The sequence below is a fragment of the Platalea leucorodia genome, assembly GCF_965183815.1.
Source record: "Platalea leucorodia genome assembly, chromosome: 1".
Taxonomy (NCBI): Eukaryota; Metazoa; Chordata; class Aves; order Pelecaniformes; family Threskiornithidae; genus Platalea; species Platalea leucorodia.
The window spans coordinates 122671699-122698384 of record NC_138823.1 but is presented as its reverse complement, the minus strand read 5'-3'; the positions used below and the strand labels follow the sequence as shown (position 1 = coordinate 122698384).

Here is a 26686-nt window from a genome sequence, read left to right as displayed (position 1 = left end):
GAATATAAAAGCTAGCAAGAAAATATTAAATTTCAGCTCTACTAAATAAAATATCTTCAAAAGCTTTTTTGTTTTAAAGACATCACTGAGATCATAATCAATCAGTCTGGCTACTTAGACACACAGTGCCCCATCGGAGGATTTAGCAAAAATGAAGTACTAAATTATTCAGCATTTAAGCAGTCGTGTAAGGAATATGTAGCTGAAAAGGACAAACTGCAAAACAAGATTATTTTTCTGTTACTTCAGTATATACTGTAGTTTTAACAGGGCCTTCCAGGGAGATATCTAAATATTTTTTCCATGCACAGAACTGAGATCCCAGCTTTTAATCTCATATTTTAAAGTAAAATTATTCTAGTATTTATATGCAACAGAAAAGCACAATCTCCATCTCTGAACTTTTAATATTAACGTTTTTACTGTATTTACAGTTATGTTTTCTCCTTCTCAGTTAGGCTGCCTTTTTTTTTTTTTTTAAAAAAAGTGCCCTGCTCTGTTTCAAATCTGTATACTGTTAAGCTTATAAGGAAATATGAGGAAAGTCTCATCTTCGGATACACGTACTACAAACATATAGTACATGCATATGTCCAAGGAATCACAGAGATAACCTTGTTCAGACAAGTACTATATATCCTCAGAAAGACAACTTTAAATTAACAAGCTTTAAAATTCAGTTTCCTCAAACTTTTTTTTTTTTTAGCTGTAATGTACACAAACTAGATGAGATTTATGTGCTCCATGAAAAATTCTGACAAATTTTGGATATGCTTTGATACATCAGCTCTAATCTTCTGGAAGATTTTCCCTTTTTAAGTCTTTCTCAAGATTCATTACCAACGTTTTGAATGTCTTACAAAATATGAATACAAGCCTATTAGTCCCTGAGACTGCCTCACAGCAGTTAATAGCCAAAGGAACAATGACAAAATGGGCATTATTTCACACAATTTCATACAATTTTCATATACAGCTCTAAGAATAAAAGTCAAGCTGTTAAAACACAGGCAGGAACCCGTAACACTGGAATTCATACAGAAACGATCTGGTAAAACGTTACGCAGACACCTGACAAAATGAAAACTGCTGTTTCCCAATGCGTGCATCTCAAGGTCACAGTATTAAACAGCATCAAAATAACTCGTTAAGGTGATAAATTTTGTCCTAAGTCCCCATCTCTTTTATTCTAGCACTGAATCTAGCATCGAATTTCCTTCTGGCAGCTGCACTAGAATACTAAACCATCCTCAGAGGCTGAATGACACGATCTGGGCATCACGGTTTATTGACTCATGACGGATGACCAGCACACGTTTCAAGCCTTTGATCACGGGTAGAGATTCTTACTCATCTTTCAAACGTTTGTTGCAAATTTCTAAACAGGAGGAGAAAAACTCAAATCTAAGCCAAACAATAATGATTAAAACAGCAAGACATCAACTCCACCTAATTTAATATTAGGATTCATTTTTAAAGAGAATACTTTTTGAAACTTCATACCAAGCATGTTTTTGGTTGGTGGCCACAGAGCAAGCAGGAGTTCTGGACTAAATAAAACCACAGTAGATGTTAATATTCATTCAAATCTATTTCCACAATGAGCTGATAGCACAGTCTGTTGAACAGAACTGGAGGTGTTCTGCGCAGTTTAAAACCAGACAAAAGTTTCAAATCATTGTCCCTTTCCACTCTGCCATTGTGATAAAAGGCTTTTCAGAGCTCTAAACCTTTTTTTTTCCCACCTCATTAAAATGTCAGAAAGCAAAATATTTAACAGATTTAACCCATAGACATCTACCTAAATGGACAATTCGCTGTTATTTGGGACAATCTTCAAAATAAGTCAAACTTGTTAAAATAAATACCTACAACACACACATTAAGTTTATCCTTTTAGTTTTTTCCACTGCTTTTCTAAATACGTTAAAAAATGTTGGGAGGCCCATATGTTTGTAAAGTCAACTCGACCATTCTGCAGTAACACCCATTTACAGAAAGTGCACTACAAAATAACTGTTAAGACCCAGACCTGACCATGCTGAATTACTGACCTATACACAACCTTAATTTTTATACTGCTCAACTTTTGAGCAGTTTTAGAGATTAGGTCAGGAAAACAAAACCTAACAGAAAAGGGCAGGACCACCCCCCTGAGCTGACCACCTCTCTGTTGGGACAGCAGCAGGACTGGAAGTCTTTGCCTTATCGCACAGACCCAAGACCCCAGCTTGGAGGTAACCACCAGAAACGCAGGGTGCTGTGCCACCCTTTGAGGGCTGACACATTTTGCCAGAGGATTTTGGCTACTTGGGAGAGAATCTTCAGATCTATCCCAGACTGGAAATGGTTAACAGCAAATATTTTCACTGCTTCCACGTTTAAACTCTGCACCATTCCCTCTTGCCTGCTCTGATCCCCATTCCAGGTCAGGGTCTCCACTGCCCCATTTTACTTGCAGAAACATCGCGTGCTCTATTGCGCAAAGGCTCTTTGCAGCTTACGTCTCCTCCTCCAGCCAGTTCTGGTCGTCTTCTCTATGCCACAAAGAGAAAGTCCCTAGGTCTAGTCACTGCTTTCTGCGACATGAGCGTCAGCCCTCACAGAATTGCATGAGGCTCCTTGCTTGAGTCTACTCACCTTCCTTCAGACTTTTTTTTTAATCTCCTCTACAGTCAAACTGGACAGCTGCTTCTTGCCTGAAGACCTGTAAGAAGTCATTCAATTGAAGCAAGAAAAAACAATTACTACACTCAGCTTTTATTCCTGAAGACACCCTGCTTTCCAAGAGCCGTTACAGGGAATATTGCCGGGCTACAGCTGACAGGACTGGCTCGCTCACTTAGTACAGCTGGGACAGGGACAGTATCACCAATGCTAGACGGAGCGAGGGGAAGTAACGTGCAATGGAAGTTAACTGCTTAGTCTATCAGCTGATCTTCAGAACCTGTACAGGAACTGCTAGTAATTCAGCTGAGTTAAAGGCTCGAGAAAGTCACAGCTTCTGTCTCAGTGTTTTAAAATGGACATGCCTGAGATCACAGTGGGGGTTTTTGTTTTAAGTTTGGCAACATAATAAACAACTTGACACCGAGCCTTTTGACAGGAGAAAACGAGAACCACAACAATTTCCCTGCTCAATACAAATATAAATACAAGGCAAGTAAACATTTGACAATTCCTTTTCTTTTTTTGCCAGCAACAACAACAAAAAAAGAACAACTAAGTGAATTCAAGTCCAGAAACGTTAAGCAGTTGATTCTTCTCAAAAGATATTTTGCAAAGTAGTAACTCAAATACAAAATGCATCTTGGCATGTATTACAATGAAAAAGTGTTGACATACATTCACACTTTATTTAATTTTTTTTAAGGAATAAAGTACCAGTAGAGATCCATGCGTCTGCCTTACTGCAAGCTCCTTGCTCTCACTGAGTAGTACTTACTCTTGCAGACAATCCCACACAAATCAATGCTTTCTTTCCTTAGACGTCACATTAAACTACTCAGGTTTTAAGTGCTGTGAATGGGATTTGCAATCTGTTATAGTGTACGCGAAGAGGATTGTCTGTATTTATGGAGCAAATGCCGGAAAACAAAAAGAGAATGACATCTCCTTTAAGGTAACTGCAGACAGTACAACTGGCACATTTCGAAATTCTAAGGCAACAATACTGGACCAGCATATGAAACTCTGCTGTAGAGACCAAGTCAACGTACTGCTTTCTTCTGCAAAGTAGAAATACTCTGATGTTTTTTCCCTTGTCTTTTTTTTAATTCAGTAATAGGTAGCAACATGAAATGCCAATATTGCCACCAGATAAGTTATGCGCTCAACTTCTGCATTCAATGAATCCCTTACGATAACATGTAATGTCTGGTTTGAGTAGTACGCTCTTGATTTAAGGTGATCTATCCGGCAATATTCATGTATATTAAAAATACACATGCACATTTTTGCAGACTTGCAATTTAATGTATTTTCATAATTCGCTACAAAAATTCACAACTGCTACCATACACTGGGACTCCTACAGTAGTATGGAGAATGTACAGATGTCTTTCCCAGAACTGGCAATACTGCGCATTGTGCAAATTGTCTAGGACTCCAATCCTTTTTCAGCAGCAGTTAGAAGAAAATTCATGGGTTGAACACCGATATCAAAATACAGATTTAAATAATTTACTCTTAAAAACATTCATATTTATAGCCTCTTACAGAAAATAAACAATTCATCTGACTATCAGATATGTCCTCAGTTTTTCCAGTTCCAAGGTATACACAGGTCTCCATCCTGCAGCACAGAGTAGAAATGCGAAATGCAAAGGTGCATGCCTTGTAGGTACGGCAACGATTCTTCTAGCAGTCGCTTACAACAATCTATCATCTGTGCACTGGAAACACTGGGTTCCTTATACAGCCGATCCAAAGAAAATTTTTCAGTGGAAGTATCGATTAGCTCTTTTTCTGTAATCATCCTCCTAGCAAATGAAGACAACATACAGTGACAAAATTAGAACTTAATCTCTTAAAAAAAAACCCTTGAAATAAGTATATTTGTAGGTTATATGCATGTAAACAAAGGTGTCACTTCATGTACAGCTATGGTACAGGTGAGATGTTTGTGCAGGTTGCTACTGCTGTCTACCTCAGAGGCCAGACTGAACATGCTTCCATGACTATGGGCAATAGCATGCCTACAGAGTCACATTTGAAAGCCTGCACCATGACTTTTTTTTGCTCACCAGGGTAATTGGGAAAAATACCAAAATAAAAATCCTATGAGGCTCCATTTTTAATGTAAGGGATTAAAGTACTTAAATAACCTCGAAAGTGTAAGCTTTAAGAATAAAATCATGTTAGTAACTACTCTGTCTTCTTAACTAAGACCAGTACTCTGCATGTCATCAAAAACAATGGATGACAGGTACAGTCACCTGATGCACACTATATGTGTTAATAACTTAGTAATCACAGAAGTATATGGATTCGGGTGGACTCTATGATCTTAAAGGCATTTTCCAACCTAAATGATTCTATGATTCTATGAATATTGAATTCATAGCTCACAGATTATTTCTTCCATTCACTCCAAAGATTGACAAGACACCACATGGCAAACTCAAGCTACTCAGAAATAAAGTTAACGTGCAGAATTAATTAAGAGTCACTGGAACTGTGATTGATCATCTAATGCAGAGACAGCTCAGGTTCAGCAAGCCTTACTAGCTCAGGCACTGTGCCACATTAACATGGCTATACTTCCAGAGCCAGCTTGCTTATAGAAATGGCCCCGTTGCTGCCTGCAACACGGACCCTGTGCTAAACAGGGGAGGAGCTACAAAGCAGCAGCACATCTGCAGAGCCACTGGGATGTGAATCAGCCCAAGCTAAGCACGGGCAGAGCTACTGAGACTATTTGACTCATGTGAAAACATTACTGTAGGGGCTGAACGCCATTCTTTCCAGAGCTCAGTATGGGATCTCCATGTACTTGCATGACACTACGCCCTGCTGAGGCACTCTGATCGCTGTGCAAGCGCCCAGCCCAGCAGTCAGGGATGACTGAGCCAGTGAGTTAACCTGGAGCAAGCCTGCCTTCTCTGCTGACCATATCCGCGCCACCCTCCTGAACACGTTCTCTAACACCGGAGCACCAAGCTTTCCTGTTCTGAAACCTCAGGGTTCCTTAAAGGACAAAGTTAGCTGCACATAGTGAGAACTGCAGGCTTATTTTTAGTCACTTCCACAAGGAGGTTTACACCTCTATCACAATACAAAACCGATACTTTACAAAAGCAAGGGAAGAAGTAGATTGACACTAAATCCTGCATTACTAGAAGACTGACATTATCCACACAGATATGACAATTTTTTAGAACAGCAGCATTTGAACTCCCCAGTGCATCAGGTCATACAGAATTCCAGCTACACTATGCTATTTACTGCATGTAAAACGTTGATCTGCATGTACAAAGTAAATCCACTATGTCTCAAAATATTTTTCTTTATCTCAGGGCCCCTTTAACAACCATGGAAGGATAAGGAAAATCAGAATGGGCTCTGTTCAAGGGAGCATTAAGTGGAAAAGGAGTTTTCAGCTTCAACAGACAACTAAGGGGAAATATGACACACCCACAAAAAAAAAGCAGAGGTGATAAATACAGAATGACTGTTTTGTATTTACTACAGCACAAGAACAAGAGAATGACAAATGAAATCATCGGGCCATGGGTCTAAAAAACAAAGAACACCTCTTCCCTCCTTCATGTACACATGCTATACATAATTCAACTGTGCAATTTGCTGCCACAGGATATTTTGGAGCCACAAAGTGTAAATTGGCTCCAATAATAATTAGACAATTAAGGGAGGGAAGGAGAAGATCTATTGAATGCTCTTAACATGAGATAATGTTTCCAGCTTCAAGTATTTTCTCAAGTGCAGTCAGTCAGAAACTGGGAAGGAATACAGAATAAAAACACCACCGTACTTTTTGCCCCATTCATACAGCCTTTCCGCAAGCTAACGGATGATGGGGACAGACCTTCAATATGATCCAGTATAGTTCTTTACTGTTTTATACAAACCAGCAATCATCCAACACACAACAGAAGAACTGAGATACGTACATTTTTACATAGTTACATCTTACAACACAGCTGTTTATACTCTGAGGGAAGCCCCACATTTTTCCTGCATTAGTGTCTTTATAATGTGGGGTAGTGTGAGGTTTTTTTGGAGAATGAGTTACCCACAGGCAAATGCATACATTTGCTACAACATTCCTCCCAGCCTCTACAGACAATACTTTCCTAACTGCCACATATGGACAGCTACATAGAGAGCTATTCAGCAGTTATAACTTATATGGCAAAAATAATCTAACTTCAAAGCTGGACTAGGGTTATGGTAAAATTCCAACAAACCTCCATGTTTTACCAAAGTCCATCTCCAAAATATATCCTCCCAAGTAATCAGGTCTTAATAGAGCTAAAACCATAAAGCCTTCAGTAAGACTCATGCCTAAAATAACCTTCACAAAAAAATATCTGGATCTATACATCATGTATACACTCATGACAGTGTGATATTTTGATAATTCATTAAAAGCTTTCCAAAGCAGAAAAATAAACTTGCAGTAACAACCTCTAAAAGGACAGTAACCCACAGTTACCTATCACAGTATTCTATTCAAAATAAAACCAGTATCTCTACTTCATGCTCTTAATCCTTGAAGACACAAACATACAAGGTCAAGAACAAGATTTACAGTTCTGATAGCTATTACAAGTCATGGACTTAATATTAAGCATGGTACCATGACTCACTGTTGTCATCTCTCTCATCTCACTCACATCTGTGAAAGAGTACCAAGGAGGTATTTCTCTCATCATTCTATCCCAATTTTTTTTCTTCCCCTTGTTAGGTGCTAACTAATCTTTTCCACAACTAACTGACAAACAACTAGAAATAATAATTCTCTAGTCGGTCTCCGTTATTTTAGTTTAGATTTTACTGCTTTCTTGTCACAATGTAAGTAACATTAATAGAAGTTTGTTGCTTTTCTTATTCAATAAAAAGGTCTCTTCCTTAAAAAAAAAAAAAAAAAAAGCCACCTGTCCTTTGAGGAAGTAGTTGTAAAAAAATTATTATGTCTTGTAAGCAAAGATCTTCTATTTCTGAGTAAAGTACAACTGTTTCTACAAGGTGAAGGATGGGTATTTTCTAACAACTGTTTATGTTCACTGAACACTGAAATTGTTGACTTGGTAAAGCTGATGGGTGAAGTTCTATTTTATAAACAGAAGGGTTTTTTCCCCACCAAAAGAGCACGAATACATTCTTCAAAGTTCTCCTCCTCCTACAAATAAAACACATAACATGCAAAAATTTTCATGAGCCAAATGTATCAAGTCACACGAACACTTACTCTTCCTTTCTTTTCAGATTCTCTCTTGCTTCCTGTGCTTTGGCAAAAATAAACCATTGAAGGGTTGCTGGATCACAGACTGTTGGGATCGTAAAGTGTCCAGATTCATGTAAGCTTGGTGCGTATCTGTCACTAATGAAATATGATAAAAGTAAAAAACAAGGTATCATTTTTTTTTATGCAAGTATTTACATGAATTACTTTCAGAATGAATTCTGAATATAAAAGAATATCAATTAATCACAATCAGAATAATTGGTAAAAAATTAATCAAGTTTGGTTCATGAGAATACAGAAGTGTCATCCATAAAACTTTTTTAAAAGTACATTTCAAAAGCAACTGTCAACAATACTAAAAAAATATAAACAGCAGCACCACCATACACAGCTGAGTGTTGACCTAACAGCACAAAACTTTTGATTTAACCCAGCACAACACTGTAAGATAAAGACAGAACTTTGAAATTAAGCAGGATTTTCTTCATTCAAGTTAGTCAATCTGATTCCTTCTTAACCCATAAAAAGGCACTTAAAACCTCTAGAAACAAAAAGACTTCAACATAATAAAGATCTGAGATTATATTAGTTTTCTTCTTAGTGAGAGCAATAATCAGTGTAACAAAAACAAACCAACCTTTCCCGCAAATACCTACCTCTCCAGAATCATTTGCAAGCCTCGCAGGCTGCGAGGATGAAAAGGTAGTCTACTGTCACGTAATTTATTATAGAAGGAGTCCAGAGTCTCATAGTACTCTTCTAGAGTCAACAGGGGTTGCAGTTCTTCGATATATATTACTTGTATGCCTCCCAGAAGTTGGCTTATCCGATCTTCCAAGAACAGCAGCCTTTTTTGAAGTTTATAATAATTTGGCAATCTCTCAAAAATCTGTGCACACACACAAACAAGCATTTCCTATGTTACAAAGCATAAAACTTAACTTTAAGAAATGAAATAAAATAACAAGAAACTATAAAAGAGACACTTAACAATGCAAACATGGAACCCAAGGCGAGGGGGAAATCAAAGAATATCAAAAATCAGAAATATCAAGTATATACATTTCAGGCAAGTTACAATGGAATAAGCTTGTAAGTATTTTCAGTTTTTATACTACAAAGGCACCAATAAGCCATAACAAGATTGATGGATGTCCTCTTTCTCTATATATACAGAAATTAATAGTTTCAGATTTAAAAAAAAAAAAAAAAAAAATCATAATCTGAGGCCTACATAAAATGTTTATTGCCCCAGTTGTAGTGGTAGAGCTATTCCACGAACAGTCAAAAGTGGTTTTGCCAGCCTAATTTATACCAATTCTCAAAAAAGAGAAGTCTGTTGCTGGAACTAGTTCTTTCCAAGGGTTTGGATGATAACCTAGCTCGTCTTGAGTCTGAAGGGAGAGAAGAAAGGAGGAAGGTACCAGATCTCTAATCTACAAAACATACCAGAAAAGGTTAAGAAGTGATCAGACTTGTGAGTTGAGACATAGAGGGTGTGATAGGGAGAAGGCTAGAACAGGGAAACAAGTGAAAAGGGAAAGTCTGTAGTAGTAGTCACTACTTATCATCTACCCAGTTATTACTATAACATAGTTTTCCATACAAAAAAAAAAAAAAAAAACACAACAAAAAAAACCCCTGCTGCTGGAACAAGTCAAGTGATTTCGGAATAATCTCTTTCGAAACCCAAGAGACTAGTAGAATCGGAACAGCTTTTGGCACAATAAAATCCTTTCGTTCAGAATTTGCATTTGTTATAGAGAAAAACTGCAAAAATCCTCTAAATAGCGTACCTCTGACCAAGCATTCTACAGACTGACTTGGACACTATTCTACTGCTTCCTTTTTCTAATAATTAGTAACGAAGGTAATAGCACTTAGGACTGCTTTCTAAAATGTGTTAGAATTAGACAAAAAAAATTTTGCTCTCTAAAAACCAAGTGGCTAACCAACCTCATGAAGATTTTCACTGACTTTTTCTGCGTATCATTTAACACGATCTTCAGTGCATTTTAAAATAAAAAGCCTTTGATTTCAGGTTCAAATACATACCTCTCCTTTGTCTTCCAAAGCAAATACCATCACCACAACTAACTACACACATTGTCCCATCTGCACAATACTTTGTGCAGATATACGACCTCTTCAGAAAACCCCTCGGCAAAGGTTAGAAAGAGGAAGCATTTCCCTTTTCAAGGAAGACTGTGTTAATCAGAAGAACACTTTTATTCCAATGGCTATTAACACACTCAAATCTCAGAGTAGAAAGTTTTGCATTAAATTCTAGTTTCTCTGTTTAAGTTCTTTGTAAACCATTCACATTAACAAATCATGGTTTGTTTTCTCCCTCAGTGAAACATATATAGGCAAAAATTCAAACAATCACCAGAGAAAGCTTTGGATTGAGTGCTAAATTTTCCTATTATTCATTGACTGGAACATAGAAATAGAATATTCTGATATTTTACCTGGGTGAAATTCCCAACTATGAAATGCCACCAATTATCTCCTTTACAAAGAAATATTTTTTGATAGAACTATCAATAATATTTCAGCAACAAAGATTCAAGAAGAATTCCTGAAGTGACATACTGATATCACTACATATTTTATTTGTGTCCTTTGCATATAACACTTTATCATTTAGGATGCCAGAAAGCTTGTCAACTCTGAACTTCACACAAGCAGCAGCAGAATTCGCCTAGTCTCTAAATATATTTTTCTGTAACATTCACATTATCTGCCTAAAAGAACAAAGTGGAGTGACAGGTTGGTTAGCAGCCATTCACTGAAATGATAACTTCACAACTCCCTCTAAGTCCCATTTTTACAAAAAAATGGGAATGAGCTCTTTATGGATCATGAAATATTCTGCCAGTGCTCACTGCATAGACTAGAACACTGCATAACAAATTAGTTTTCTTTGTGTCTAATCAGGGGTAGGACTGATTTGTTAGTGAAAGCAGCAGTAGAAGATCTGATAAAGACTGTTGTTAGTATATCACGGGATTAAATTTAGAATGCAATGTACACAGTTATGCTAAACATAGTAGCTATGTGTTTGCTTTAAATTACTCATCAGTTATCTGCACCAATTAATATTTTGGTTATAGTTTAAAAAAGGACGTCATAACAAGAGGCATTATCATTTACTTTGAAATCTTCTTACTTTGGTCCAGTGATGGTGAACATCCATGGTCCCAAGCATTATGTGGCCTGCTGCACTCATACCTGAACGGTCTGTAAATACCACCGTGCGTCCTAAAGATTGAACAAAGCTCTTGACTAATTTGGGTTATTGCAATTATTCCCACAATTATTTAAGGCTTAACTATGCTACTAACATGTCACAAGCAACAGATTTCTGCAGCACAAACACACACGAGTAGGTGCTTTCATTATTCGCAAAATTTGAAAGTGATTCTTGAAAACTCCAGTTCAAGAATTTTTTTCATAAAAACCTTACCCAGCATTTGCCTTCTCTCTGTTTAAACTTGATAGATTTTTCTTAACTGGACTTTTTCTTACAAAGATTACTTTTAAAATAAGAGAAAAATCTCAGCAGACAGTATATTCAAAGAATCTGTACAAATCATGTATACAGTAGGAAACATAGAATCATAGCATCATTTAGGTTGGAAAAGATCAAGTCCAACCTATATACTATAATATGCTATATACTTAAAGTATATTAAATAAGTTAAAGGTAGGTCAAAGAACTATTAGCACAGCCATTCAACACTACTTCCACAGAACTCTCTGCAACATGCAAGCTGTAAGAAATGCTTTCACATTAGGTTTTTGCTCTTTTTTAAAACAAAGAATAGAGACAACATAAAAGGATAATACTAGGTTTACTTTGGGGGAAACAAATCAGTTTTGAGTCCCAGTATGGTTTTTTAAGTAAAGTACAAAGATCCTCAAGAATTCTTTATGGTAAAAGCACAGGCAACTATTTATCAAAATAAGCTTCCCCAACAATCTTCAGTGTGATGTATTAATCTACAAGACAAGGCTTAAATATAAACTTTTGCTCTCAGAAATCAGTTTTTCCAAAATCCTTAAGAAAGAGCAACACTGACTTTAAGGCATCTAGTCCATCCTTGTACCCCAAGGCAAGATCAACTGTACCTGTATAATTACTGACAGGTATTTGTCCAGTATATTATTAAAGATCTTCAAAGATGGAGACTAAAACAGGCTCACAAGACAGACTTCTCTAGCACTTTAAATCCTTAGTATGCTTAGGTAAAGAAACTAATTTGAAACCTGATACAATTTAAAACTACTACTTATTGTCCTACCCGCTCTGCCTTTTGACAAAGGATTAGGTGAACGCTCAAATGAAAGCCACTCAAAACTGAGTAACTGCAGACAGGCATAAAATGTGCAGTTACGATTAGAGGAAACACCTACTGCCACAGGTCAAACAGCTGTATGAGAAGAACGGTAGGTCAGGTTTACAGAATATTTTACTTTTTCTTGAGAAAATTCAGAATTTAATCTAAGTATTTTCTGGAACATGCATGATAAGAGAAGCCAATACAATTTTAAAGGTATTCTAGTAAGTCCTCCTTATATTGATTCTTTAGAGAGCTACTCTCATTTTTGTCTTGAATCTACCATGGGTAACAATCTATTGCTACCTCTACCCTTTCAGAGGTTCAGTCTGGATTTTTTACTTTCATTGTTAATACTAAGCCTAGTGCCTTCAACTCACCCAGTTTGCATTTATTAAGAAGTAACATAGAAGCTGAGTGTAGCGAATACACTATAAGGAAAGGTCACTTTAAAAAATACCCAGTAGCTTAAAATGTTAAGTTCTCACCAGCTTTTCAGTAAGCCTGGCAGGTTTGTTTTTGCAGTTATCAAAAGCATTCACGAAAAGAACTAGAGCTCCCTTGCCGCAGAAGACTCACGCTCATCTTTGAATCAATACTATATTAGGATATATGAAACAAGGAACAGAAATACCTTTAACATTCTTTAATACTTCAGGTCTCTGTTGGACTAAGCGACCTAGACTGTGTAGTTGGCTACAGCGGTGAGCAATACCCCAGCTTCTCTGCCACCTAAATAAAAACATAATTGAAAGTGTTTCATTCTCAACATTATTAAAAAAAAAAACACCACAGAAATTCAGATGCAGCTGAAAGCTTTACAACACAAACAACTCAAACAAAATAGCACTCCAACAGTAACAAAAGCAAAGGCCTACTGAAAAGCTGTCTGTGCCATATGCTATTTGAACAGATAAAAAGCCTAAATAAAATTTCAGTCTTTCTTAAAATGAGTGCCAAAAAAAAAAGGGGGGGAGGGGATAAAACCAGATACAGGAAAAATAAATATAAAACCTGGTAGACAGAACACAACTTGCAAATCTCTCCCCCAATAAGAAGGGGGTTAGTAAGCAAATAGCAACAGACAACCCAGTATTTGGTTCAGTCATGTGGCATGCAGTTTCTGTTTGTACACTGTGTAATGTCTGTCTAGAGGAGCAAATACTGTATATAAAGACATTGTCTCTTTTGTTTTTTTCCCTTTGAGTTCCTAGCCCAAAACATTACTATGATTCCAGTGGTAAGTTGCTACATATATTCATATTTTACAGTGGAATAATTTTTGTTAAACCATACAGGAGCCAGGTGTTACATTGGTGACTTTAATATACATAGTTTTGATATCTCTTCCATCACAAACACATCAGAAAAAACTCCTAACTAAATTTCAAAAAGCATTTCAATTGTAAAGTTGTCCCAGTGTATTGAAAAATTACAACCTTTTATAAACTTCTAGCTGATATAAAACTGTCTCAAAATGGGAAATGACCATTCCCTTACTGTACTGGGTCTGTCTGGGATGGAGCTAGTTTTCTTCATAGCACCACTGTGTTTTGTATTTTTTACTAAAACAGTGTTGGTAACACACCCCTGTTAGTGTGTGCAGTGCTGGCACAGCATCCAGGTTTTCGCTTTTCTGCCCACTCTGCCCCCCTCCATCAGCAAGTAGGCTGGGGTGGGCAAGAAGACAGGAGGGGACGCAGCCAGGACAGGTGACTCCAACTGATCAAAGGGATATTCCAGACCGTAGGATGTCGTGCTCAGCAATAAATGCTCAGGGAAAGGAGGAGGAAGGGGGGACCTTGTGGTTATGGTGTGTGTCCTCCCAAGCAAGCATCACACATGCTGAGGCCCTGTTTTCCAGAAAGGGCTAAACACCTGCCTGCCAATGGGGAGTAGTGAATGAATTCCTCCTTTTGCTTTGCTTGAAGGCAGAGTTTTGCTTCACTTCACCTATTAAACTTCGACCTTGATCCATGAGTTCTCTTGCTTTTGCTCTTCCTATTCTCTTCCTCCCATCCGGCTGCGGGTATATGAGCAAGTGGCTGCGTGGGTGCTTAGCTGCTGGCTGGGGTCAACCTACATCACCTCATTTAGGGAAACCTAACTGGCAAAAAAACACTCTTTGGGATGCAAAGAATGGCACTATGCCACAGCACTTATGAGGCAATTCAATCTATTATAATGCAAGTCACTCTAATAACTATTTACTGTTACCTAGCAATATCACTTTGCCTTCAGTAGCACCAGGCAGGAATGTAAAAAGGTGACTTATAGATCCTACCTTCTCTTCAGCGGTCCTAAACTTATACATGGAATAAAGCCAATGACCCTGTTATTTTTTCAAACCTCTGTGAACACTAGCTTAAAGAAAGCCAGGGTCTTTTACAGGGTGAAAGGAAAAAAAGCATGATTTCAGAAGCTCTCTTTCCTGGTTAAAAGAAGAACTTAACAGACTAGCCCTTGAAATAATCCCCCAAAGTTTATTTTTCCATTGTTGAATACCCTCACTGCCATTTTCCCATCCTGAATATCCCACTTCAGAACATCCTCATTTGAAGGCACAAAATTTAAAAAAGGATCATAAATTATTTTCCAGAAAACATTATGAAGAATTAAGATCACCAACTGTACTCAGCCTTTTCAAGAAAACAAATCTCCTCCTCCTCCTCTGGAGTATGGAAAACAAGACACTAGAAAGAACAACATTTTTATTAAGCCTTCACAGGATGTCAGTATGTACCACGTGCAAAGTGGCATTTCACTGCCAATCTAGTTACCTTTTAGATATTCACTTGAATTCAGGAAGAGCAATTTTATCCAGCAAAACACCCAAACTAATGCATACGCACAGGTCCCATTTCAAGTGCTTATGTGTTTGCCTCAACTGGAGCCTACGTTATTAGTTACAAATACTATGTCTTTTTGACCAGATTGTAATAGGAAACTTTTGTCCCAATAGAATTCTTCTAGAAAAATATTACTCAGTGCAATAACACTTTTACATATACAAAATATAGCTGTTTTGCTGGAATAAGCCTTTAAAGCTCACAGCATAGCATTACACAATACTTCCTTGCTTTAACTGTCTTAATGCAAGTCCAACTGATTTAATTTATTACCTGATGTCTGAGAGCTGGAGTTGATGAGAGAGTTCAAATTTTAAACGTTCTAGTTCTTTTCTAAGTGGCAAACTCTTTTTCAGCTTTTTTACTGCACTTGCTTCATTATCATCTAGCCAGGATCTGAAAGAAGAGGAGGAAAAAAACCCAACAGTGGAGGTATGCTGTACTATCTTTCATACAAACAGTACAACTAACTGAATTCTTACTGTTAACTTCAACGTTTTATTTCAAGTTACAAGGTAATTTTTTTAAAAGTGAGGACAGAAACTGAAATTGTTAAAATTCTTCACCTTAAGGTATCTACAAAGGAAAACCTGGCACTTAATGTCTTGGGCGTGTGTGTGTGTGTGTGTTAAGAAATCACATTGAACCAAGACACTGACAGTGTTACAATCCTAAGACTTGGAGGTGTGAAAGGTGTAGAGCAGCAGATTAGTGTGATTTAGGGGGGCAGCTTCAGAACTTGGTGCTTTAATGAAAGAAATTCCCACACATCTGCCTTTAAAAAAAAACCAAACCAAACAAAAAACCAAAAACAACAAAACAAAAAAAACCACCAAAGTGATCTCATAGTAGACTATCAAATAAGGGAGGTGGTACCAAAGGGCTAAGTTAGCTAACTCTTACAGAGCTGGGATGAACACAGATTAAGCAGGTCAAGTTTTTAGTTCTTTTGTCAATAATCACAACCAGGCAAATGTGACTCCTGGAGTACATCTAAAACTTTCAATAAATAGATCATTCTGTTTCTAGGAAAAAGCTACTCTAAGAGATTTAGCCTTTGTTCATAGCATAAACTTCTTTTCACACTCTTATTTTTACAAACAAATACTTCCCATTCTCGTACTGTATTCTAAGTGAAAAAATTCAAATTTGGAAGCAAAAAGAGAGGCCCAGTGCCAAATGGCTAGGTATTAAAACCAGACTGTTAATATATAACTGTTTGTGGCATTTCTTGTAAACGTATAAAAATAAGTAAAAATATTAACTGAGATTTAACACATTAGAGAAGTGTTTTACAGTAGCATATATTATAGTAGTTTAATTTGCAAGGTGCTAGGCAGGATGAAGGGTATTCTTTGCTCTGAAGATACTACAATCACAGTTCCGCATTTATGTCAAATGGCACCTAAGTTTCATTGTTACAAAAAGTTTTTCAAGGCAGTATTTTTCACCCTTCCCCAAAACGAGCACATACAGATTTTATGAACAACCAACTCCTAAAACATAACACGCTGTATTTAATGCAAGTTCAGTATTTATAAATGCCTCAATTTAAATATTAAGGTTGGTATGCTGAACAACAGATCAGAAGCACAACACTAAGATATCTGGCAAATTAAAACATTCTAACCTTAGTTTTCATGTATTATCTCCCACCCCATCCCCAACAGAATATGACAGTGAAATACTAACAATAAAGTTAATAACCATATAGTTTTATGTTACAGAAGTCCTGTAACAGGTAAGGAGCTATTTGGAGCAAGTGGAACCTCTGCCTCTTTCTGAATTGCCCCCAATATTCCACAAAACTGAAAAACTAGATCAACCAAAACTAGATTGACCAAACACGAATGCTGGGTAAAAAGACAAGAATGCCTCAGCTTAGCTGGTGCTATAGTCATCCCAGGAGCTCATTTGAACTCTCTTTAATTATGAAAAGCGTGACAGAATTACATGTTGGACAATAAAGTTTTGTATTGTTCAGAATGTTTATTGATTGCCTTTAAAAAAAACCTCAGCATAAGAATAAGACCACTTTAGGTTACAAAATATCAGTTAAATAAAAGCCTTACATACATTAAAGTTGTTTCCACTCTCTGGGCTTGTTCTAGTTCCTCCTCAGGATCCTTGAATCCAGTAAACGAATAGTAAGTCTTATCCCATTTGATAGGTCTGTTCACTGTGCTTTTTGCTTCCTTGTGAGGCTGAGAGTTCACATTCAAACTTTGAATATGCTCCGTAGATAAACTGCAGGAGTTGAGAATATCTAACACTGTGCTCAGGAGATCCCTAGTATGTAATGTAAAACTGACTGCTCGAAACCCTATAAAATATAAGTCCCACAAAATCAGCATTATTCAATTAGAATTATTTAAAATGCATTCACATTTTTCTCATCTTACAAGAACCCAAACAAAGCATACATAGTTGGAAATTATTATGACATTGCTATTTCAATACTGCAAAATTCACGTGCAGTTTAACCTTTAAAACTGTTATGTGTGCAAAAATATAAATAGAGCTGTTTTAACTATCTGACTCATTGGACAAATAGGAAACCTAGTTACAGATGCAGCATAACCCAAAAAAGGATGCTTTTGCTTTAGCAGTGGCAGTTTTGTCCAACAGATCTACACAATTCATGTTACTACTGATCATCACTTTGGATATCATTTACCGTAGAAACGCAGTACTACAATAGCTCTTCACAGGCTATGAACAGAAGCTTCAGAACAAAATATTACACTTTCACACTGGCTAAAACTAAGTCCCATCTCTTAGCTATTGGGCCTAACTGCCCAATTAGAAAGCAAGCTAGTATCAGACTGCAGACCACAGCTGCTGGTTCAACTGTTATTTTAAGTAGACTGGACAGAACACTACTATTTTCTTGAAAAAAAACTATGAATTTGTTTTCTAGTACGAGGGTTCCTCACAATTTGCTCAAGTGTTTTGACTAGCAGGATATAGAACACAAAACCCATCTGTTAGATAAGGCATATTGGTACATCAGAGACAAGTACATAGAATCAAATTAATCAAAACCAATATTCCAAACTCGGCAATACCTTCTGTAGTCTCAAAGCTAAGAGACAATGTGGTAAATAGAAGCTTCAGACATTATACAGCTTCTGTTTACAGAATACGTTCCTACTGATGCTACAAGCACCCTGACATTGTGCACTACACATTATCTGCAATGAAAACAAGGACTCAACTGTTGTTCCAGTTAAACATGACGACAGTATTAAAAGCAGAAAAATTATCATTGACATCAACTTATGTTTTTTACTTCCTCATACTGTAACTTGACCCCAACTTTGTAATTTCTCATTCTTTCAATGCTTTTTAAAGCTTAAGATGTTTAATTACTTGGGATGGTCCTAGCTGTCTGATCTAACACATATTTTCATGGTTTGACAGGATTTTATTCAGTTGAAAAGTCATTATGACTGCACAAGGCTAAGTAATGGTCTGAAAGAATTTAAATACAGGAAGATACGTTCTGCACGATATAAAAGCACCTGAAGCGCTGAAGGATTCTTGAACATTAGAAGAGTTTGGTTCTCTTTCTCTTACATAAAAAGTAAGCTGAGTTGGCTTAAAGGAGTGAAACCCTGGTTTCTGCAGATTCTCCAAGTAGCCATTTAACCTCTTCAGAGAGTTTTCATTTACTTCCTGTTTGAAAAAAGAAAAAAACCAAAACCCACATTATAGATGATGAATTTGGCCATTTTTCATCTAAACCTTTTAAATCTTACATGCAGAACTAGTTTTTACAAACTGCCAGCTGCTCTTAACAAGTAGTGATATAGGTCATATTCCCAGCATAAATGAATAATTATCTTGCATGAATAAATTGTATGATGCACATACTTGTACATTCTTGTACATTCCAAAACACCACTTCTAAGGCTTTCAGGCGTAAAGAAATCTATTGATTCAAATGTAACACACAGCATTTCAAAGTGATAAAGCAAGTAATATGTACTATAAATTAGACTGGAAGCATTCAGTATTTTCTTTATAAACAGAAAATATGACTAATAAATAATGGATGTTTAAGGGATCTATCTCTGTTAAAAATAAAGAAAGTGCATCTTTTTTTTCCTCTGGTAACAACCATATTAAATTCTAATACTGCTTTCGTTTCTCTGACAGCAGGAAAACCAGAAAATTTCCATCCTTGATACATGACACGTTTACAAAGAAAGCACACTAGAAGATTTTTACCCTCTCTTTGGGATGCTGGCCAAAGAAATCTGGATGCACAGCAAAATAGAAAGGTCTGAGAGCATTGATGGCATCAGCTCCTGACAAAGTTCTTGACTGAAGAATGCATTGTAGCAGTATCTTCTCCAGACATAACCTAATAAAGTAATAAAATGTTTATGAGTGATGCAACCAATCAAGTGACAAACTAATATAAATTGCATTAGAATATGACAGAAAGGAGTAAACATTCACAGTTGCAAACATAATAATCTAAAATTGGTATTAGAAGTCTGAGCGCTGGGACTTGGGACTCACAAAGCTGTATTTATATGCAGCAAATCCAACAGGTTCAAGAGACGGTGGATGCTAATGGCTAAAGACATGTAAATAAATACATTTTATTTACATACTCTCTCAAAGCAGGCTCAAATTAAAATTCCCCAGTCAAGTAGTTCGAATGATAAAGACTAGCTTTAGTAGTATTTTTTGTAGCTATTGCTGAAGCTGCTCTTAAAAGCCAACCCTTAAATACTTTTGAACCTCCAAATTAAAGCCCAATATTTTTCAAGCAGTGCCAAAAGAATATTAAATTTTACCCAGGAGTAATCATCACAATTCAATCAAAAGAAGTTCTGCATTAGTTTCTGAGGTGCACATACTTGTGCCCATTTAAAAAAAAAAAAAAAATTAATCTACGTTCCCAAACAACTCTTTTATAGAAGACATCAAGTAAAAAGACAGTACTTTTTTGCCCTTTGATCTTCACTGAAAGAGAAGAAAACAAGGACTAAAAGAAATTTCAGTGATAGGAAAAGAAGACTGTTTCACCTAAGACCAGAAGGAAGAGTTGAGTTGAAGAAGTTCTAGGAAGTTCAGAAAGTACAAAAGACTGAATACCTCCAATTATGCATAAATTAAACAACAGTTCTGCAAAGAGCACCCTTGTGTAACAGAAGACTGAAATGGAAGGAAAAAGAAGCTCTGAATTAAAGACCATCAAAATTTCCTGCCATAGCTCAAAGCTGATACTCAGGTTAGCAAACTAATTCCAAGAGACAGTCTATATAAAAGCAGCAAGAAAACATGAATTGGTAAATATTTAATAACAGATTTCTCCTTTAGCTGATTTCACAGGCTCACAAATTCAATGGACCAACCATCTTCTCTGATTAATGTTCATTTTATTTTGCAACTCAGAAGGGCAGGGATTCTGCTCTGGTAAGCAATACAATGCTGCTTCACTCCTCACAGTATCATTCATCCAAACTGCAAGCCCCAAATAGGAAAATACATGGCAGATTGGAGGCAAAGCTGCTTCCAATTCACATAAAACTATTAACTTTATTAATAATAGCAAGCAAGACTGTTTTACAAAGAGCTATTTGTCCAGCATCCTAGACCAAATAATTGTCCTGGACGCAGAAACGCGTGAGACTATTTCCTGACTGCTTTCACTAATTAAAAAAATTCCAAAAAAGTCCCCAGATTTGTGCTCAGACAATAAGCAGTATTTTTCATTTTTGCAAATGGCAGAGTAAATGGCAACAGCTGAGTTGTCAAGCAGATGCAGTAACCTTTACTTTACCTTTTTTCGTAAACCTTTCCAGCTCTTCTATTAGAAACATGGAAGCGGTTAAAGCTAATGTTTTCTGCCTAAGAGGCAGGCAAATATTTAATTAGTAGGTCTTAAAAGTCAGCTTGCTGAAAACAGAAGACATTTTTGTAGAAAAGTGGAATAGAAAATTTGTAATTTAAGATGACTGATGGAATTTCAAACTGTTATGACTAAAACCAATTTTCATGCGTGTGGATTAAATGGAAAATTAAAAAAGTCAAAATATATTACTGGCAAACACTTCTACCTCCTTATTGGCTGCACCTGAGAAGGACTCCAAGACTAGTCATCACTATAGCCCATGATCATACTCAAAACAGCAGGAGATGGTGAAGTACCACAGCAATATCATGTTTTTATGGAGAGCAAAAGCTCTCAATGACAAGAACATGCCAGAGTTGCTCAATGATGCAGGAAAAAAACCTTTACCTGACCTGGCAAGAAAGGAAGCAAAGCACACTGGATAAAAGTCCACTTGGTCATATGCTTTACCATTTTGTATCCAGAAACACCAAAATAGTCATCTTGCTGAGGAAAAAAACCAGCAGAAATTTTCACTCCCTCTTTTTTTTTTTTTTTTTTTTTTTTTGGGTAGCAAGTGGACACAAAGCCGTAAAAAGGAAAAAAATTCTTTCCAGCAAAGGAAAAAGAATAGTAACTTAACCATCTCCCTATCTGATAGCAGTTTTGATAAAAACAGCCATGCAAGAAACCCACATCCTCCCAGAACCAGCTGCTAGGAGGAAGTAAGGACCTCAGTTCTCTCTTCACCTTATTCGTACACCATTTCCCACGTCCACTCTTGAGCTACGTTGCATGCTGTTTCCAGTAGTTAGGAAAAAAGTTCCAACATACCTGGAAACTATTAATCATGCTTCCAAGTTTATTAATCATAAACTTCCATCTGGTATTCTACAAGAAAAATAGCCAAGTATGGTTAACTTCAGTTCCCTTGTTTTGTATCTAAACAACACCGTCATGCTAGTAGGAAGGCTCAGGATTCCAGCCAAAAGTCTATTTTGAACTTGCTTAAAAGAGAAACGCTCAAAGGCCAAAATTAGTCTGCGTGACAGAAGGAAGAATTCGTTCACTGAAGGTGAAAGACAGAACTCTGAGGCATCCTTCAAGTGAAGTGACAAAATAAATGAATTAAAATGAATTTAGAGAGAGAAAATGCAAGAAAGATGCTTATGGCTTCGCTCACAAGGAGCAAGGATTGTCCCAAGAACTTCATCCAGATTTGAAGAGCAGAGAAAGGCTTCGTGTTAAAATCAAGGTCATAACCGCTTTGAGGACAGCCGTCTCCACTTCATGAAAGATATGAAACACAATCTCCACTAGAACACATTATGCAATTGTACTCTAGCATAGATTTAATTTATTGATTGAATAATTCCCTCCAGCTTTCTTTTTACTTTTTCTTCACATCTCTCTGAAGTTTAACTTTTTGGCTTATAGCTTTGGCACTGAAAAGCTTTGTTAAATTAAGCTCATTATTACAGACATATTCACTCATTTTGAAACACTGAGCTTTAATAACTCAATAATGCAGTAATATATTGGATATCATATTCAGATTTAAACTACCACATTCTCATAATTAAGCTATTTTAAAACCCTTGTTTTGTTGAGTGCCTTTTTAATATCTCACTCGAGGACAAGCATATGGCTTTTGGGGATTTTCAACTGTGGATGCTCTGTTGAAAGCTTCAAGCTGTAAAGATGAGAAAGCCAAAGAAACAAGCATTAAACAAAAACATCAAACCAGTTTTACATATATGCAAGTCATAAGCAAACACTTAAACATACGCTAAAGGTAAATTAGGTCAGCAACATGCCATACCTTCTCACGGCTCTCAAGCAGCAAAACATTTCAGCAACTCAGTGGTCAAGCTAACTTTCAGCCATCCACTAACTCACTTAAAAAAAAAAAAAGAAAAAAAAATCCTGTTTAGTAATGGACACGATTATTTCCCCCCGTTACTTATCAGTGCATTCTCCAAATCCTAGGTGATAACTTTTAATAGTAATACAAAATGGAGAAATCACACATAAACCCTAAAGTTTTGCATAAGTATGTTTTCAGTTTCTTCTACAAACAGCGAGTCTTACAAATATTAAGAGTTGTTACCATATTTTGATTTGAAGATAAGTATTTAAAGATGTTCCAGTTAGGAAAAGAAACCGAAACAATTATTTGTTTAAAATGTTTCCACTCTTCCTGATGTTCAGTTTTTGTCTTAAGTATAGAAACAAAAAAACCAGAAGCTTTCCTTAAGCACTAACACATACCAGCTCGTGGAATTCCACAAATTTCTACTCTGCTAAGTCCCAAACTTTCAAACAAATGATCCTACTTGAAAATTTACATGCCAACTATTTTATGGGGACACAATTTAAAACCAAAGGGAAAGACACTGTCATACAACAATGCCTGGAAATCTTTATCAAAAGTTTGCTGGCATTCATAAAAACAAATCAGCAATTTTCACCAGTAACTTCTGCACTATGCAACTGTAATTGAGGATTTTCCAACAGGAGATAAACCACTTAGCATGTCAGAGTGCAAACATATACCTAATTATTAGGGATTATGAGGGAAGCTCCCTACTGGCCATGTTTTCTCATGCGTTTTCATGCACCTTTTTTTTTAAATATACTTTTCTTTGCACTTTTCAAAATAACATGTTCCCAGTAAGCATGCCATTTTAAAGCACCTGGGATAAGCAGTTACAAGAGAAATACCATCCCTCTTCCAATACAGCGTGATAGTTCCTATGACTATTTTGCAAAACACTGGTTTAGAAGTGCATCTTACTAATACAAATATACGTAACTAAGAATGTAAATTGTCTACCAAATATTTTACTAGAGGTGAACAGAGTGAGAAAAAAATACGCTGAGCTAAAATATCCCCAAAATACTTTATAATTTTTGTCTTCTGATTTTCAGCTAGGTGGGCAAGACAACAATAATTTCATTTTTAGTGTCCCTAACAACAGTCTTAATCATAAACTAACTTAAACACATTAACAAGCTCTCTGGTAATAAAACAGTTTTTTTTCCCCTGTAATTTTAGCTTCAGGGATTTGGACAGAGGATGGAAAAAATCCAAGAATCTCACTAATCTGTGGTGATGCTTTATATAACTAAACAAAAGCATCATTGTTGCTTGTTTTAAATGCTCTATTAACCGTTTAGAAATTGTTATATTGCTTAGTGAAAAAATAAGATCTCCTGGGTTTGAGTAAGTTTCACCTGCACCTCACCTCAAAGATGTGCTTGCTAACACAAAACAAAATATTAATTATGTTGCAGTCATTTTGCAAAAGCCTTTGGAAACAGGACATTGCACGCTACGGCCTCACCTCTCACACCGAGATTATCTATTTCAGCTGTTTACCTGCGCTTGACCCTTCAGGCAGCGTGAAGAAAACAGTATGAAAATAAACAAGATAACAGTGAAAATGAGCTTGGGTGAAAGCGATTGATGCACTGCTTGAAAGAAAATAAGCTCTAGTGATCCAGCCACTAATAGTTCTTACTATTTAAAGCAGAGCCCTGATAGAATTCAGTTTAAAATGCACTGACGGTAAGGACGTCGGTCTCTCCTGCAGCTACCTAACGGCACAACTGTTGGCGACGGGTGTCACGGGCCATTCCCCCCCGCCTCCCCCCCCCCCCCCCCCAATTAAAAAGGCAGGGAGTAACGAGCAGTCTCGCCGGCGGGCAGCAGCCGCCGGGCCCGCCGATGCTGACCGCCCCAGGCCGCACGCTGCGCCCAGGCAGGTGCCTCGGGACTCGGCTACCGGAGAACGGCGGCACCGAGGCGCGGCCGCAGGAGCTGGCGCCTGCCGCGCCGCCTTCCCAAGGCGGCCGCCGGAGGAGCCGAGCGAGGCGGCCCCGCCGCCCGGCCCCCGCCGCCCACCTGCCGGGCCCGCGCCGCCGCCAACGGCCGCCCCGCGCGCACGGACCCGCCGGAGGGGGGGGGGCAGCGGCAGAGCGCGGCCCGGTTTCAGCGCAGCCCGCACCCGAGCGGGCTCGGCCTCGCACCCTCCTCCGGCCGCCGACGCTGGCGACGGCCGAGCCGGCCCCCCGCAGGGTCGCGCGGCCTCCCCCCGGTGTCCCCCCTCACGGAGGAGCCCGCGGCCCCCAGCCCAGCCTCCCCTTACCGCCGCGGCCGGACAGCGCCCGCCGGGGCTCGGCCCCCATCGCCCGGCGCAGCCACCCCCGCCGACGGCCCCGGGAGGGGGGCGGGGCAGCGCCGCGGCGGGCGAGGGAATTCCCGGGGACAGCGCGCGCCTGCGCTCCCGACCCCGGCGGCTTCTTCGCGAGCGGCTGCTCCGCCGCCGTCGCCCCGCCCCCGGCGCTCACGTGGCGGCCGCGTGCCCGCCCCCGCGCAGGCGCCGTCGGCCGCCCCTCAGGGCCGCGCCTCAGGGCCGCCGAGGGCTCCCCCGCCCCCGGGGCCGACAACGGCTTTGGCAAAAGGCCACGCGTGGGGGCCGGGGGGCTGGGTGGAACGAACACTCGATAGCCGCTGATGTCGTGCTTTAGGTGTTGGTGCTGCGCTTGGTGACAAGCTGCAGCCCCTCTGGCAAACCGGACCGGTGGCATCGCAGCCGTTCCTCCGGGAGCCGCGAGGCGGGACGCAGCGCTGCGGCCCCTTCGCGTTTCAGTGGCGGCCGCTTCTGACAGCGGAGCGTGTCCGCGGTTGTCGCCCGGGGACGCAGAAGGGAAACCCGAGAGAAGCGGTTTTTGCAAGGAGGCGGGAAGGGGTTATCCCGGCGCTCAGGTGCGCTACACGCGTCCTTTGTTCCGCAGCAAGAAAACGCCGCACGGGCAAAGAGCCAACCGTGAGCCCCGCGGTCCCACGGGGAAAAGCAAAAGCTGTTTTCCTGCGGTTCCTAACGCTCCGTGTATACGCACAGTTATACATCTCCCTCTCTTCCAAGGCAGTTGGTGCCAAGCAGCAGGTGACGGAGAGACACGCAACCTCAGAGCAAAGGCGCCTATTGCGGACGGGTTTCAGAACAAAGAGGGGTTAACTGTTAGGGACTGGAGTGGTCTGCACGCAATCTATTGCATTTCCAGGCAGAAAAGGTTAAAAAGAGGACTGATGAGGTTTAGGAACTATCCGTAGTTTAGTGAGGCTTTAAATCAAGTTAACACTCTCACAACCCCTGGGGGATTTGCATAATTTCCATAACGTGCAGCATGTTTTTTGCCTCCTGATAGAAGCCATCAGTTATGTAAGCAAATTGGTTGCATAATTATGCAGATGGGAAAATAAATTTAATTGCTTCAACAGAAAAGTGCGCTGTTCATTTCACCCGGGATTTCTTTTAGCTCAGTGAGGAATAAAATAAATTGGGAGAGGTAATCAGCAGGTGACACTGCCAGATACCAGGTCCGTTGCGTAGGGGACCCATTTTCCAACACAGCCAGAGCAACCTGCCCCCCCCCCCCCCCCCCCCCCCAGCACAGGAATGAATTCCTGCTTTTTAGCTAAAGATCTCCACACTTATTGCTTATAAGTAAGAGCACAATATTTCGTGGCAGTAGTACTGTGGCTTTATCTGGGCTCATTATTCTCTTATCAGTTCCCAGGATACATCCCACTGGCTCAGCAAGAGCGGCATAGGCATTTCCGAATGCAAAGCTTGTTTTATACCAGATAAAATTAACATCTGAAGAAGTTTGTATTTTGACTACCTCTTGTTCCCTAACAGAAGGA

At 38.7% G+C, this 26686-nt stretch overlaps 1 protein-coding gene across 2 annotated transcripts; it reads right to left on the bottom strand.

Moving 5' to 3' along the window:
* Window positions 1-3317: 3317 nt before the first annotated feature.
* On the bottom strand, window positions 3318-25257 carry TCAIM (T cell activation inhibitor, mitochondrial). Of its 2 annotated transcripts, XM_082306118.1 has the most exons (12): window positions 25125-25257; window positions 22796-22871; window positions 22604-22666; window positions 19356-19491; window positions 18647-18800; window positions 17199-17445; window positions 15396-15518; window positions 12908-13005; window positions 11103-11194; window positions 8587-8819; window positions 7934-8065; window positions 3318-4481 (listed from the first exon to the last, which is right to left on the bottom strand). In XM_082306118.1, exons 2-12 carry the CDS (start codon window positions 22822-22824, stop codon window positions 4256-4258), a joined length of 1533 nt encoding a protein of 510 aa, XP_082162244.1. In that variant the 5' UTR covers window positions 22825-22871; window positions 25125-25257; the 3' UTR covers window positions 3318-4255. The 2 variants fall into 2 exon arrangements, with proteins under 2 accessions (XP_082162244.1, XP_082162245.1); XM_082306119.1 differs by lacking the exon at window positions 22604-22666.
* Between the last annotated feature and the right edge of the window lie 1429 nt (window positions 25258-26686).